Below are 16703 nucleotides of genomic sequence, written 5' to 3' on the forward strand. Positions count from 1 at the left end.
GACCAAAATAAGCTGCAGAGGGTTGTAAATTTAGTCAGCTCCATCTTGGGTACTAGCCTACAAAGTACCCAGTATATCCTCAAGGAGTGGTGTCTCAGAAAGGCAGCATCTATTATTAAGGACTTCCAGCACCCAGGGCATGCCCTTTTCTCACTGTTACCACCAGGAAGGAGGTGCAAAAGCATGAAGGCACACACCCAGTGATTCACGAACAGCTTCTTCCCCTCGGCCATCCAATTCCTCATTTTTAATATATATTATTTCTTCCTTTTGCACAATGTTTAATCTATTTAATATACATATACTGTAATTGATATATTTATTTATTTATTATTATTATTTTTCTTCTTCTAAATTAAGTACTGCATTGAACTGCTGCTGCAAAGTTAATAAATTTCACAACACATGTTGGTGATAATAAACCTGATTCTGATTCTGATTCCTACACCTTCCAAATGTTCCCAGAAACTCCAGCCATTGCCGCTCTGCCATCATTCCTGAAAGGGTGCTCTTCCGATAAGCGTTGGCCAGCTCTTCTCTCCTACCTCCATAGATCCTTTTACTCCAGTTTAATACTGATACATCTGAGTAATACAACTGTCACTCTCAGATGCAGGAAGAATTCCATCAGATTATGTTTGCTGTCTCCTCAGAGTTCCTTTACCTTAAGCACCCTAATCAATTCCTGTTAATTGCACAACACCCAATCCAGAATAGCTGGTCCCCAAGTGGGCTCAAACACGAGCTGTTCTAAGAAGCCATCTCATAGGAATTCTACACATTTCAAGAAAGGAGAGAAGCAGAAGAAAGGAAATTATAGGCCAGTTAGTTTCACCCCAGTGTTTGGGAAGATGTTGGACTCAATTGTTAATGATGTGGTTTTAGGTTACTTTGAGGCACATGATAAAATAGACACCAACTAGATTTTTCCATTTACTTGCATATTGAAACCACCCCCCATGACTATCTTCTGCTGTCACATCTTTCTAATGATTTGATTTAAATTTTTACCAACACACATCTGCAACCCCTCTGCCTACCTGTTTATCTTTTTGATACAATGTGTATCCTTGGAGATTAAATTCCCAATAATAAACTTTCAGCCATGACTCACTTATTCCCTAAACACAATTCCTGCCAAACTCTGTCTGCACTACAAGATCATCAACCTTATTCTGTGTACAGCATGCATTCAAATATAACATATTCAGTCCTGTATTCAAAATTCTTTTTGATTTCATCCCCAGGTTACTCTGTAAATCATCCTGTAATTTTGCCTGCTCTTCCTGACAGGGCTGAGGATGGTGCAGTTGGTATACAAATTGCCTTCTCTTTGATACCAACTTCCCCATCCTCAGCCCAAGCAGTCTGCTCCCTAAACCCTTGCCATGTGATTTTCAAATATCCGTCACTGTTCTAGCAAACTTGCCTGCAAGGACATGCTCCTTGCACCAGATCCTCACATTCCTCTGTCAAATCATCACTACCACATGGCACAGGCAGCAATCCAGGAATTTACTGGTAGGAGAATACAATATTCATGTCATCAGGTCTGAGAGATTATCCAGGTGAAATATAAGGCGTTGTTCCTCCATGCTGAGGGTGGTCTCATTGTGGAACAAGAGCAGACCATGGACTGACCACCCTTGGCTTCTCAGGCACCACCATCACTTTATGGTCCTTCGACCCAAACACCCATACCCTGTCCCTTCCTCTGACAGCACCAACTCACCTCTCCCTTTCTAATCCCAGCTCTAATCCCTGCTATGCCTTGACCATTCCTTCTGATCTTCTCCTCTCTGAGGCAGAACAGTCTGTGCTCAGCAAATGTCTTACCTTTGTCCCCCTTCACCCGCAATTCGGTGAGATCAGCATTTGCCATGACGCCGAGCTCTGCTTCCAACACTTCCACCTCAAAGCTCACTCCTTTGGCAAGAATTACCCAACCTGTACTGGTGACCTTTTCTCCTAGCTCCAACTCTTCTCTTCCTGGATAACTCACACTGGTTCTCTGCTTGGCTACGGATCACTTCATCTTGATTTACCGAGAAAACATCAAACTTCTCAATTTCTGTACTCTGCTCTCCTCCTCCAACCTTTGCTCTCAGAACATACTGCTCTCCACTCTTACCTACTCCTTGTATAGGATCCCAACTGGGGCAAACAGAAAACTGACTCCAGAACCATCACTGACCTCATCAATCATGGAGAGCTCCCATCCACAGCCACAAAACATAGAGTTCACTTACCTCACACTGCCCGTTTCTACCTAGTATCCAAGATCAACTAACTGACTATGAAGGTAGGCCCATTGTCTCTGCCTGCTCCTGTCCAGACCCCAGGTTTCTATTTGTCATTTAATTGTCCGTGGTCATCAGTTTCAAAGATGGAGTTGTGTATATTCATTAACTGTTAATGTGTTTTGCATTGCTGGAGGGGTCCAAAGCCCAGGTCGTTTCATTGTACATAAACATCAGATAGTATGATGGGATCTTGTATGTTCATTAACTGGATATAAATCAGCTGCAAAATGCCTTTCAAAAGGCACAACTGACATTGTGCACTGAGCAAACTGTTGGTAATGCTTGTGTGCTTTGATCATCACCGGATGTTTTGGAGAAGTTTGAACTGAGGAAATCATAGAAAGGGTGCAGAGGAGATTTACATGGATGTTGCCTGGATTGGGGAGCATGCCTTATGAAAACAGGTTGAGTGAACTCGGCCTTTTCTCCTCGGAGCGAAGGAGGATGAGTGGTGACCTGATAGAGGTGTATAAGATGATGAGAGGCATTGATCGTGTGGATACATCTAAACCTCGGACTTCAACTAGAACACAGAGTGTTGCCATTTTCAGAAGTTTTCTGATGACTCGGCCGTAGTTGGATGCATCAGCAAGGGAGATGAGGCTGAGTACAGGGCTACGGTGGGAAATTTTGTCACATGGTGCGAGCAGAATCATCTGCAGCTTAATGTGAAAAAGATTAAGGAGCTGGTGGTGGACCTGAGGAGGGCTAAGGCACCGGTGACCCCTGTTTCCATCCAAGGGGTCAGTGTGGACATAGTGGAGGATTACAAATACCTGGGGATATGAACTGACAATAAACTGGACTGGTCAAAGAACACTGAGGCTGTCTACAAGTAGGGGCAGAGCCGTCTCTATTTCCTGAGGAGACTGAGGTCCTTTAACATCTGCTGGACGATGCTAAGGATGTTCTACGAGGCTATGGTGGCCAGTGCTATCATGTTTGCTGTTGTGTGCTGGGGCAGCAGGCTGAGGGTAGCAGACACCAGCAGAATCAACAAACTCATTCGTAAGGCCAGTGATGTTGTGGGGGTGGAACTGGACTCTCTGACGGTGGTGTCTGAAAAGAGGATGCTGTCCAAGTTGCATGCCATCTTGGACAATGACTCCCATCCACTCCATAATGTACTGGTTAGGCACAGGAGTACATTCAGCCAGAGATTCATTCCACCAAGATGTAACACTGAGCAGCATAGGAAGTCATTCCTGCCTGTGGCCATCAAACTTTACTACTCCTCCCTCAGAGTGTCAGACACCCTGAGCCAATAGGCTGGTCCTGGACTTATTTCCACTTGGCATGATTAGCTTATTATTATTTAATTATTTATGGTTTTATATTGCTATATTTCTTCACTATCCTTGGTGCAGCTGTAATGAAACACAATCTCCCTCGGGATCAATAAAGTATGTCTGTCTGTCTGTCTGGATAGTCAGAGGCTTTTTCTCAGGGCTGAAATGGTTGCCACAAGAGGGCACATGTTTAATGTGCTTGGGAGTAGGTATAGAGATGTCAGGGGTAAGTTTTTTATGCAGAGAGTTATGTATGTGCAGAATAGGCTGTTGGCAACAGTAGTGGAGGTGGATATGATAGGGCCTTTAAGAGATTTTGGATAGGTACATGGAGCTTCAAAAAATAGAGGGCTATGGGTAAGCCTAGTAATTTCTAAGGTAGGGACATGTTCGGTACAACTTAGTGGGCCGAAGGGCCTGTATTGTGCTCTAGGTTTTCTATGTTTCTATGATTGCACCAGCATTGTTGAGTAACAAGTTTTTAAATTCATGTCAACAATGATGACATAGACAGAGTCACAGAGTAATGAGAGTATAGACAGAAATAGGTCCTTCAGCCCATCTAGTCCTTGAAAGAGAAGGACATCCTGCTGTTCCTTAATTTCCATATTGCTTTCATGTCTTTGGAGAACGCTGGATTCCAGGGTGCTGTTGGAGAAACCAGGTGACACTGTTGTAATATCATCTTATTTACGGTGGGACCATGAGTCTACAGTGAACCAGCAGAGAATGGAGTCAGTATCTGAGAGCATCAATAGGCATCTCTTCACTACAGCCAATCTATTCTGGATATCAGTGAGTGTCTTTTCTTGTTAGAGCCTCACATTTCCATTGAATTAGAAAAAAATACTTTACATCTCTCACATACACTGTCAATGTCAGAGAGTAACAGATGCATGAGACCTCACTGCCCACCGTCTCACAACATCCTGCTCTGATCTGGTCCATTTGCCATTTGGCTGGTTCATTAGATTTTCTGATCATGTCGACTGTCAGCAGGTGTTTGTTGGGATTTGCTGATGCTCATTCCACTACATGATATTACCATGTAGATGTCATTAACACATGATCAGACATAAGAAAATAATAATTTCTCTAACTTCATATCCTCAGTTATATCAATTTGACTAGTTCCTGATCAGTACAAATTGTGACATTTTGGGACAATTTTCTCAAGTTTACTGTTCTTTACCACTCTCACAACTGAAAGAGGAACCAAAATAATGTAGTCATTTTCCTTGGAAATGAAAGAAGTAACCATCGTCTATATTGGAACAGGAAGAGGGAGCGTCTGTGAACAGTTACACTTTACAACTGGAATGAGCAAATACACAGTCTTCATTTTGTTCAGATTCTGAGGTGTTAAAAACATTGACTAAATCTGCTGCAGATTTACTTCAGGTCGTTTCAGGAGTCTGGATCGACATGTTTCACTATTTGTTTCACTCTGACAGGGAAAGGAATGGAATCTGTGAAATGAGGCTTCAAATTGCCTGCGGCAAAATGTCTTCTCTTCTGATATTCAGTTTATTTGTTTCGCTTCTTCAGTCTGATTTCACCCAAAGTAAGTACTTTAGCTCACTGATTAGTCTCTGTTGTTTTCTGCATTTTCAGTGCGTGTACTTACCAGGTGGGACTGTAGATCTGGTTTGTCTGGACTTTTAGCTGTTCCTTCAGTGAAGTTGTACACAAAATAATGGAGATGTTATTGGGTGTAAGATGGAAATGTGCACCAAGGATATTCCAACAATTGAGGTGCTATGGATATTGTTCAGTAAGAACAGATGAAGTGGACTGCATCTGAATTATTCAGAGGTTAAAGGAGTGCAAGATAATCCTACTCAAACATACAAAACTTTTGATTGTTTAGTGTAGGCAACGGTAAGAGAAAAAATAATATTTTGGATACAAGAGATTCATGATCATGTTCATGATTTGCAGTCGTACAGAATTGTGTATGCTCTATTTTTAATGTTTTGGATGTTCAAGCAAATATGGGACATAGAGTTAGTAGAAGAAAGTGGTGCTGAGGAAGTAGGTCAGACATGATCTTGTATACCGATAGAGCAGACATGATGGGCTATTGCTACTTTAATTCCTTATACATTACCTGTTTCTTGAAATCATGCACTGGTTATTCAGAAAGCCAATGTGGTCTTTATGTCCACAACTCTGCATACAACAATCTGCACCTTACAGTCTGCATAAAATTGTTTTCAGCTTACAGACTAAAACAATATCTCATCAAATTTACCAGGAATTGAATATTTGTCCATCTTGTTTTCCAGTTTGCGACATCTTGGTATTCCATAACACTTATTATTCATCTGTTTCAAAGACAGAATGTTTTGCATAATAATTTGAAAAGAGAGAAATATCTGTAAGTGTCAAAAATATGCAAGTTTTGCAAGGTCACTGTTTTCTGATCCAGAGTTAATTACTGAAAATACTCTTCAGACAATAGTGCTTTTTATTGGTGTTGGTTCATCATTGTCACAAGTGCAGTGGAAATCTTGTCTTACATGCTACTCATACAGACCAACTGATTACACTGTGTGTGGAGGTCGTACCTGGGAAAACAGAAACAGAATGCAGAATTTTTTTCAGCAGTGGCAGAGAAAGTGCAGTGCAGTCAGATATTTAGGTGCAATATCAAAACAAGTTCAACTGCCAGATAAAGAGTCCATCTGATCATACTAGGGAGTTGATCAACATTATTATAACAGTGACAACAATCTGCACCTTACAGTCTGCATAAAATTGTTTTCAGCTTACAGACTAAAACAATATCTCATCAAATTTACCAGGAATTGAATATTTGTCCAACTTGTTTTCCTTTTTGCGACATCTTGGTATTCCATAACACTTATTATTCATCTGTTTCAAAGAATGAATGTTTTGCATAATAATTTGAAAAGAGAGAAATATCTGAAAGTGTCAAAAATATGGAAGTTTTGCAAGGTCACTGTTTTCTGTGATAAGGGATAAGGCACTCTAGAAGTCCCCACTCTTGTAATCCTGCACCAATCTGATTTTTCTAATATATCTGCATACTGAAATTCGCCATGGCTATTGTAACATTGTTCTTTTGGCAAGCATTTTCTATCTGCCATTGTAATCTATAGACCACATTCTTACTACGGTTTGGGGGTCTGCATACAACTCTCATCAGGGTCTCTTTATCTTGCAGTTCCTCAGCTCTATCCACAATGATTCAACAACTTCCAAACCTATGTCACCTCTTTCTAACAATTTGATATAATTTTTACCAACCCTTCCTGCATATCCTTTCAATACAATTGGACATTAAGCTCCCAGATATCATCTATCAGCTATGATTTTGTGATGCCTACATCGTATCTGCCAATCTGCAACTGGGCTGAAAGTTCATCTACATTATTCTGTATACTGTGCACATTCAGATACAAAATTTTCAGACCTGTATTCACCCTTTTCAATTTTGTCACACCATGCTCAAACCTGTGATTCCTAACTGTGTCTGAGATCTGACCAACGTCAGCCTCCACAACCGCTCCACTAACTCTTCTGGCATTCTGGTTCCCATTCCCCTGCAACTATAGTTTAAACACCACCATGCAGCATCAACAAACCTTTTTCCTTGGATATTAGTCCCTCTCCTGTTCAGGTGCAAACTGTCCCTTCTGTAAAGGTACCACCTTCCCTGGAAGAGAGCCTAATGATCCAAAGATCTTATGCCCTCCCTTCTTCACCAACCATGTATTAAACTGTATAATCTTCTTTTTTCCAGCATTCCCAGAATGTGATGCTGGTAGCAATCCTGAAATCACAAACATGGAGGTCCTGCCCTTTAACTAAGTGCCTAATTTCCTGAACTCCATATGCAGAACCTCATCACTCATCCTCCCATGTTATTGGTACCTCCATTGACCACAACTTCTGGCTGTTCACCCTCCCTTTTAAGAATGCTGAGGACTCAATCTGAGAAATACTGGACCCTGGCACCCAGGAGGCATCATACTATCTGGGAATCTTGTTTTCGCCCACAGGACATCCTGTCTGTTCCCCTAACTAATGAATCCTCGATCACCACAGCTTGCTTCTTCTTCTCCCTTCCGGTCTGAGTCACAGAGACAGATTCAGTGCGAGAGCCTAGACCAATGTGACTGTCCTCTGTTAGGTCATCCACCCCCGACAACATCCAAAGTCATCTATTTTTTGTTGAGGAGAATAGCTACATGGGTACACTGTTATGGCTTCTTAACCCCTTTGCCCTTCCTGACTGTCACCCAGTTTTCTGTGTCCTGCAACTTGGGTGTAACTACCTCTCTATAAGTTCTATCAATCACCACTTCAGCCTCCCGAATGATCCAGAGTTCATTCAGTTCCAGCTCCTCAACATGGTTTGTTAGAAGCTGCACTGGGATGCATTTCTCGCAGTTGTAGTGGTCAGGGATGCTGGAGGTCCCCCTGCCTTCCTACATCCTGTGAGTAGAGCATTTCACTATCCTGCCTGTCTTCTCTACTGAGTTGCGCAGATATAAAAATGAGAGGAAGAAAACCTGAGCTTTTCATTCCTTTGCTTTCTCTGAGTCATCCTCACTCACTGAAGCTTGAAGATCACCACTCAATGTGCACTCATACAATGGCCGCTGTGCTTGCCCCGCCTTCCTTTAATTAAATGCAAACACTGACTGGCTGCAGGTGAAAGCTCTGTTACGCTCCGTAAACATCTCCTGCCTTTTATCCTCGGGCAGTGGACCTGTTTGAAGCCTCTCCTGTTGATCAGGCATTTGTTCTTCAAAAATAAAAGAAGGATGGTGATCCCCAAGGAGAGGCAGCTTGTGGTCCATTAGTTTTGATGGCCTAGTATCATCAACATCAGGCAAGGAGATCGGCACACTCAGACTCACGCAGTCCAAAAATCTGTAATAGGTGAGTCTTCAGAGTGACATATTTATCATGCGCAGGCGGGTCTTTCAGTATACTTACCACCCTGGCTGTAGTGGAACTGCAAAGTGATGCTACGGTGGAGTAAAATTTGGTAGTGTCCGCAGTGATTTCACACAGTGTGAACTGGGTTTCTATCTATGCAAGCCACATGTTAATAGGCTGCTCCCAAATCTCAGGTAGCTTCAGAGCAACTGCATTGGTTGACATATTATTCAGTAACTCTCGAATTGTCTTCAACTGTCATGGTCATTAATGTAGGATTTTCCAAATAGAACAGGCAAGAGGTATTTTATGTGCATAACAAAAGCCACTGTCCTTTACATCTATTGCAATCAAATCAAAAGCTGCCACCTTATACCAATGTTTCTCACCCAGGCTTTCGCGAGAGATCATGATTAAAAATATATCATTGTTTTTTGAACTTTGCGTGATGTGCGCTGTTAGCGGTTGTGGTGGGCAGTGACAGAGCAGCCCTGTTAACAACGTTGTTTGATGTCTCTCAGCCCAGTATGGTAGTGCGCAGTAGCACTGTGTTTATCCAGTAGTCCTCTCCCTTCTTCCTCTTTTGCACCGCCGACTGACTTCTGGGAGCAAATAAACTCAATTGGTGCAGCAGAAAATTGGAGGGAACTTTTCATTCTAAAGACTGGGCTTATACTTGCTGGAATGGATCGACTGGGCTTATACTCACTGGAAATTAGAAGATTGAGGGGGGATCTTATGGACAGGCTAGATGCAGGAAGATTGTTTCCGATGTTGGGGGAGTCTAGATCGAGGGTTCACAGTTTAAGGATAAAGGGGAAGCCTTTTAGGACCAAGATGAGGAGAAACTTCTTCACACAGAGAGTGGTGAATCTGTGGAATTCTCTGCCACAGGAAACAGTTGAGGCCAGTTCATTAGCTATATTTAAGAGGGAGTTAGATATGGCCCTTGTGGCTAAAGGGATCAGAGGGTATGGAGAGAAAGCAGGTACAGGGTTCTGAGTTGGATGATCAGCCATGATCATACTGAATGGCGGTGCAGGCTCAAAGGGCCGAGTGGCCTACTCCTGCACCTATTTTCTATGTTTCTATGTTTCTATGGTCCAATGTGGTGATTTTTGAAGAGAAAGTGTGAAATGCAAAAAGAGGTTTCTAGGCCTAGGCCTGTGGACAATTCTGATAATGTTTATGATGAAGAATTACAATCTTCTGAACCATTTCACTGCACTAGTGCAATAACGGACACAGAAAAGCCCGCCTTTACAATGAAAGCTACTTTTCAATGAGTTTTACATGTACTGGTGATTCAAGTTGTCTGAACCATTGTGCTCGTCTGTGGCAAACAATTTACTAATTCAGCAATGGCTCCTGCAAAACTGAAAAGAGATTTAACTAAAAATCACAGCCATATGTATTTTAAAAGTTCTGATTATTTTAAATGACTACTGGAATCTTAAAACACTAAAATCTCAATCAGCAAGGCAGCAAAAGTGAATGGGAAGTTGGATGATTGGAAAGCTGTAAAATCCAACAAAAAGGCAACTAAAAAACCTACAAGAAGGGGAAAGGTGAGAACAAACTAGCAAATAAATCAAAGCAGGATACCAAAAGGTTTTTCAATTTTATAAAAAATAAAATGGAGGTGAGAGTTGATATTGGATCTTTGGAAAATGATGCTGGTGAGGAAGTATTGGGGGGCCAGAAATGGCAGATGAACTTAATGAGTATTTAGCATCAGTCTTCTCTGTGGAAGACACGAGCAGTGTGCCAGAGGTCTTTGCGTGTCAAGGAGCAGGAATGAGTGGACAATTCACCTGGACCAGATGGAGTACATTCAGAGTCCTAAAAGAGGTTGCTGAAGAGATAATGGATGCATTGGTCATGATCTTTGAAGAATCACCTGACTCTGGCATTTTCCTGGAGGACTGAAAAATTGCAAATATCATTCCACTTTTTAAGAAGGGAGGAAGACAAAAGAAAAGTAATTATAGGTCAGTTAGCCTAATCTCATTAGTTGGGAAAGTGTTAAAATCCATTATTAAGAACGAGGTTTCCAGGTACTTCAAGAATAATGATAAAATAAGTCGAAGTCAGCATGGTTTCTGTAAAGGGAAATCTTGTCTGACAATTCTGTTAGAATTTATCGAGGAGGTAACAAGCAGGTTGGACGGGGGACGTCACGTGATGATGTAGGGTCGAGACGTTGGGAATCCAGCTCCCTCGTAAAAAGTAATGAAATAGGGTTTAAATGAAGAAGAATTAATAAATACCTACTAGAAACTATTTATAAGTAACTCAGGATTATTTTTGGATATGGCTCCTAAACCGAAACAGAAGAAAGCTACTACTTTGAAGACTGCGCAAATCGGCGGGGAAAAAGGCCTAACCGTCTTGGCGGGGAAAAAGGCCTAACCGTCTCGGCGAAGCCTCGGACTCAAGTTGGATCTCCTCCCGGTGAAGTGCATGGCACTTCTGATGATGCGGGACAGGAAGTTGCAGCAATGTTGGCGGTCTCTAAGAAGAAACGGCAAGAACAATGCATGCGCGAAGAAACAAGTATGCATGAACAGATATTAACAAAACTACAAATCTCAACTATGGCTGGAAGTGAATTGGAAGTGGAATCAGACTCTTTGGGAAATACAGAGGATGAAGAAGAGGAAAAGAAGGAAGAGATTAAAAGAGACATAAGAGATATCCTGATACATACGATGAATGAATTAAAAGCTATAAGAACAGATACAAGAAGGATGCAGAATACACTCGATAATGTGGTGGAAAAACAAAAGAAGATGGATAATAAAGTTAAAGAGATGGAAGTAAAAATGGAAGAAAACACTGAAAGAATAGATAAGATAGAAAACAATAATCTTGCCTGGACAATAGAAAGAAAACGGATGTTGGAAAAAATAGATGCGCTTGAAAACTCTAGTAGACAAAATAATATTAAAATTGTTGGTCTTATGGAAGGTACAGAGGGAGAAAATCCAATAAAATTATTTCAAGAATGGATTCCAAAAATTTTGGAAATGAAAGAAGGAAGCCAAGTAATTGAAATTGAAAGAGCACACAGAGCTTTAAGACCAAGACCTCAACAAGATCAAAATCCAAGATCAATTTTGATAAAATGTTTAAGGTATCAAGATAAAGAAATGATCTTGAAGGCAGCTACTCAAGGTGCTAAAATGAGAAATGGGCCATTGATAATAGAAGGGAAAAGAGTTTTTTTTTATCCAGACATAAGTTACGATCTTCTGAAGAGGCGGAAGGAATTTAATCCAGTGAAAAAGTCTTTATGGGAAAAGGGCTATAAATTTTTATTGAGCTACCCAGCAAAATTGATAATTTTCCTGGATAACGAGGAAAGAAGATTTTTCGTTGACTACCAGAAAGCGGAGAAATTTGTACAAGAATTACCTGATGTCCACGAAGAGGAGTAAAGAATTATAGAAATGAAGTGGACTAATGATGAAGACTGAAATAAGGTTGGACTTGACAGACATTTATAAGGAAAACAAAAATAGTTGAGGAGTATTAATTGGGAGTAGAGACATTAATTATTTTCTTTTTTTTCTTCACTAATATATTTTCTTTCTTTTTTTTTGCGGGGGAGCTAGAGGAGCTCCTGATCGATGGCTGCGAGTTTCACATGTAGAATCATGGCGATTGCCATGACCCGTAAAATGGGGGGGGGGGGTAATGTTGTGTTCTTTTTATTCACAACATTAGTGAATTATGAATTATTAATTATGAATTATTTTGGGTTTTTTTTCTTCTTTTTTGCCTGGATGGTTGGGGAGAGACTCATAGCAACATGGAGAATTTCAAAGAGTTCCCAAGGTATTATGAATGATTAATTTACTTAATTTTTAAAGTTTTAATATTAATGGACTTAATGGACCTGTGTAAAGAAAAAGAGTTTTAACATATATTAAGAAAATGAAAGGAGATATAGCTTTTTTACAAAACACATTTAACAGAAATAGAACATAAGAAATTAAAGAGAGATTGGGTTGGAAATGTCATTGCAGCTTCATTTAATTCAAAATCGAGAGGAGTTGCAATTTTGGTTAATAAAACTTTACCAATTAAAAGACAAAATGTAGTAATTGATTCTGTGGGGATATATGTGATTATACATTGTCAAATTTTTTTAGAATTATGGACTTTTATGAACATTTATGCACCAAATGAAAATGATGCAAAATTCATACAAGAAGTTTTTTTGAACTTGGCTGATGCACATGATAAAATATTAATAGGTGGAGATTTTAATTTTTGTTTAGATCCAGTTTTGGATAGGTCAACTAAAGTTGCTACAAAATCAAAAGTAATAAAACTAACTTTATCATTAATGAAAGATTTAAATCTGATTGATATATGGAGAAAAATTAATCCAAGAGAAAGAGATTATTCATTTTATTCAAATAGACATAAAACTTACTCAAGGATTGATTTTTTTTATTATCAAAAAATATTCAGGATAGAGTGAAAAGTGTGGAATATAAAGCAAGAATACTGTCAGATCATTCCCCCTTGATAATGACAATGATAATGATGGATAAGGAGGAATCGATCTATAGATGGAGATTTAATTCAATTTTATTAAAATGTCAAGATTTTTGTGATTTTATGAAAAAACAGATTCAATTTTTTTTGGATACAAATTTACATTCAGTTGAGGATAAAATTGTATTATGGGAAGCAATGAAAGCACATTTAAGGGGTCAGATTATAAGTTATACATCTAAAATTAAGAAGGAATACATGGCAGAAATAGATCAATTGGAAAAAGATATCATAAAGTTAGAAAAAGAATCTCAAAGATATCTGACAGAAGAAAAACGAAGACAACTTGTTAATAAAAAATTACAATATAATACACTCCAGACATATTGTACAGAAAAAGTAATTATGAGAACTAAACAAAAATATTACGAATTAGGTGAAAGATCACATAAGATTCTTACTTGGCAGTTGAAAACAGAACAAGCTTCTAAAACAATAAATGCAACTAGAACAAGTGTAAATAAGGTTACTTATAAACCTTTAGAAATTAATGAAACTTTTAAAAATTTTTACACTGAACTATATCAATCAGAATCACAAAATAAGATTGCTGAGATAGATAATTTTTTATCACAAATAACCCTTCCAAAATTAAATTTGGAAGAACAGAAAGGATTAGATATGCCCTTTACATTAAAAGAGGTTGAAGAAGCTTTAGGATCACTTCAGAGTAATAAATCCCCAGGAGAAGATGGTTTTCCTCCTGAATTTTATAAAAAATTTAAAGATTTATTAATTCCTCCTTTTATGGAATTAATATATCAAGTGGAAAGAATGCATAAACTCCTACAATCTTTTTTAACAGCGATCATAACTGTATTGCCAAAAAAGATAGAGATCCTTTAAAACCAACATCATATTTCTTTGTTGAATACAGATTATAAAATAATAGCAAACATTTTATCTAACAGAATATCTAAATATTTACCAAAATTAATACATATGGATCAAACAGGTTTTATTAAAAACAATCAATGGATAATATAACCTGGTTACTTAGTATAATTCATTTGGCACAAAAAAGAGAGGAAATGCGTGTGGCAGTTGCTTTGGACGCAGAAAAAGCATTTGATAGATTGGAATGGGATTTTTTGTTTAAGGTATTGGAAAAATATGAGTTAGGAAAATCTTTTATACAATGGATTAAAACCTTAAATACAAATCCTCAAGTTAAAGTAGTTACAAATGGTCAGATTTCAACACCATTTTGCTTAATGAGGTCAACTAGACAAGGCTGCCCATTATCACCTGCTTTATTTGTATTGGCAATAGAACCATTAGCTGAATTAATTAGAATGGATTCAGACATTGGGGACTTTAGAGTTAATCAAGAAGAATATAAGATTAATTTATTTGCTGATGATGTTTTGATTTATTTAACAAACCCATTGCAATCTTTGCAAAGATTATCTTTTAGATTGGAAGAACATGGGAAAGTATCAGGGTATAAAGTAAATTGGGATAAAAGTGAAATTTTACCCCTTACCAAAGGAAATTATAATCAATGTCGATTAGTAACTCAATTTCATTGGCCAATAAATGGGATAAAATATTTAGGTATTAGAGTTGATAATGATGTAAAAAATTTATATAAACAAAATTATTTGCCATTATTAAAAACAATAAAAGAGGATCTTGATAAATGGATGATGTTACCAATAACATTAATAGGTAGAGTTAATGCAGTAAAAATGAATATATTTCCTAGATTGCAATATTTATTCCAAACTTTACCAATACAATTACCTCAGAAGTTTTTTCAAGAACTGAATAAATATGTAAGGAAATTTCTTTGGAAAGGAAAGATGTCAAGAATATCATTGGAAAAATTGACATGTAAATTTGATTTAGGAGGGTTACAACTTCCAAATTTTAAGAATTATTATAAAGCAAATCAATTTAGATTTATTGCGTCTTTTTTTGATGAAAAAAACCCGGCATGGATTAGAATAGAATTAGATAAGATAGGAGAAAATACACCAGAAGATTTTATATATAAATGGGAATCCAAATGGATACGGGAAAAAAAAGAATCCCCTTTATTAAGACACTTGATTGATTTATGGAATAAGGTAAATATGGACGATGAGATAAATAAATCTTTATTAGCAAAAAGAACTTTAATTCCAAATAGGCTTATTCCTTTTACAATGGATAATAAACTTTTACATAATTAGATTCAAAAGGGGATTAAATATATAGGTGATTGTTTTGAAGGAGGTGTATTGATGTTGTTTGATCAATTAAAAAATAAATATAAAATATCAAACAACACTCTTTTCTGTTATTTTCAATTAAAGGCTTATTTACGAGAAAAGCTGGGTCAAACAATGTTGATGCCAAAACCTAGTGAAATAGAAATATTAATTCAAAAAGGAAAAATTTAAAAATTTACATCTTGTAAGTACAATTTGATTCAAAAACAGACAATTGAATCTGGAATTCATAAATCAAGACAAAAATGGGAATCTGATTTGAATGTTAAAATTGATGGAAAAAGTTGGTCAAGATTATGTTCTGATAGTATGGTAAATATAATAAATGTTTGACTTAGATTAATATAATATAATTTTTTACATCAATTATATATAACACCACAAAAAATAAATAGATTAAATTCAAATATGTCTGACCAATGTTTTTGATGTAATCAAGAAATTGGTACTTTGTTACATTCTGCTTGGTCTTGTTTTAAAATTCAACCATTTTGGATAAATCTAAGACTTTTATTGGAACAAATTACTGGAGTACAACTCCCACATAGTCCAATAATATTTTTATTAGGAGATATTGAAGGGACAATACCGAAACTTAAATTGAATAAGTATCAGAAAACATTTATAAAAATTGCATTGGCAGCAGCTAAAAAAGTTATCGCAGTTACTTGGAAATCTGATTTATATTTAACTATGGATCATTGGAATAATGAAATATATAGTTGCATTCCACTTGAAAAAATTACATATAATCTAAGAAATGAATATGACATATTTTTGAAAATTTGGCTCCCATACCTACAAAAGATGGGATTAAGTATATAGGTCCTTTGAAGATAAAATTATAAAGTAATTGGGGAAAGTAAAAATAAATATTCAAATTATTTTGAACTCCATGGAGCATGTGGGGATCCTCCGATATCCAGGCAATCTTTTTCTTCTTTCTTCCTTTCTTTTCTTTTCTTTCTTTAGATAAGGGTTAAGGGGGGAGGGTTAAGGGGAGGGGGGAGGATTAATATTATTTTTCTTTTTCTTACTAATTTTTCATTACGTTTATTCTTTGTAATTTTCTAAAAATTTAATAAATAAAAAAACAAAAAAAACAAGCAGGTTGGACAAAGGAGAAGAGCGGATGTCATTTATTCAGATGTTCAGAAAGCATTTGATAAGGTGCCACACATGAGGCTGTTTAACAAGATAAATCCTATGGCATTACAGGAAAGATACTGGCATGGATAGCAGAATGACTGACAGGCAGTAAGTGGGAATAAAAGGGGCCTTTTCTGGTTCACTGCTGGTGACTAGTGGTGTTCCTCAGGTGTCTGTATTGAGACCACTACTTTCCACATTGTTTGTCAAAGAGAAGTGGAAATGATGGCTTTGTGGCAAAGTTTGCGGATGATACGAAGATA

General features: G+C 37.7%; 1 protein-coding gene across 2 annotated transcripts in view; it reads left to right on the plus strand.

Moving 5' to 3' along the window:
- The first annotated feature begins 4904 nt into the window (after positions 1 to 4904).
- The window catches only part of LOC140739575 (uncharacterized), a 46110-nt gene continuing 34311 nt past the window's right edge, over positions 4905 to 16703 (plus strand). The window contains exon 1 of one of the 2 annotated variants that reach the window (XM_073067965.1): positions 4905 to 5156. In XM_073067965.1, the coding sequence (XP_072924066.1) occupies positions 5018 to 5156 (139 nt within the window). In that variant the 5' untranslated portion in view covers positions 4905 to 5017. Of the gene's footprint in view, positions 5157 to 8398; positions 8507 to 16703 lie in introns of those variants that run through there. The other variant, XM_073067967.1, reaches the window with a different exon arrangement.

Source organism: Hemitrygon akajei, chromosome 15 (assembly GCF_048418815.1).
Source record: "Hemitrygon akajei chromosome 15, sHemAka1.3, whole genome shotgun sequence".
NCBI classification, from domain to species: Eukaryota; Metazoa; Chordata; class Chondrichthyes; order Myliobatiformes; family Dasyatidae; genus Hemitrygon; species Hemitrygon akajei.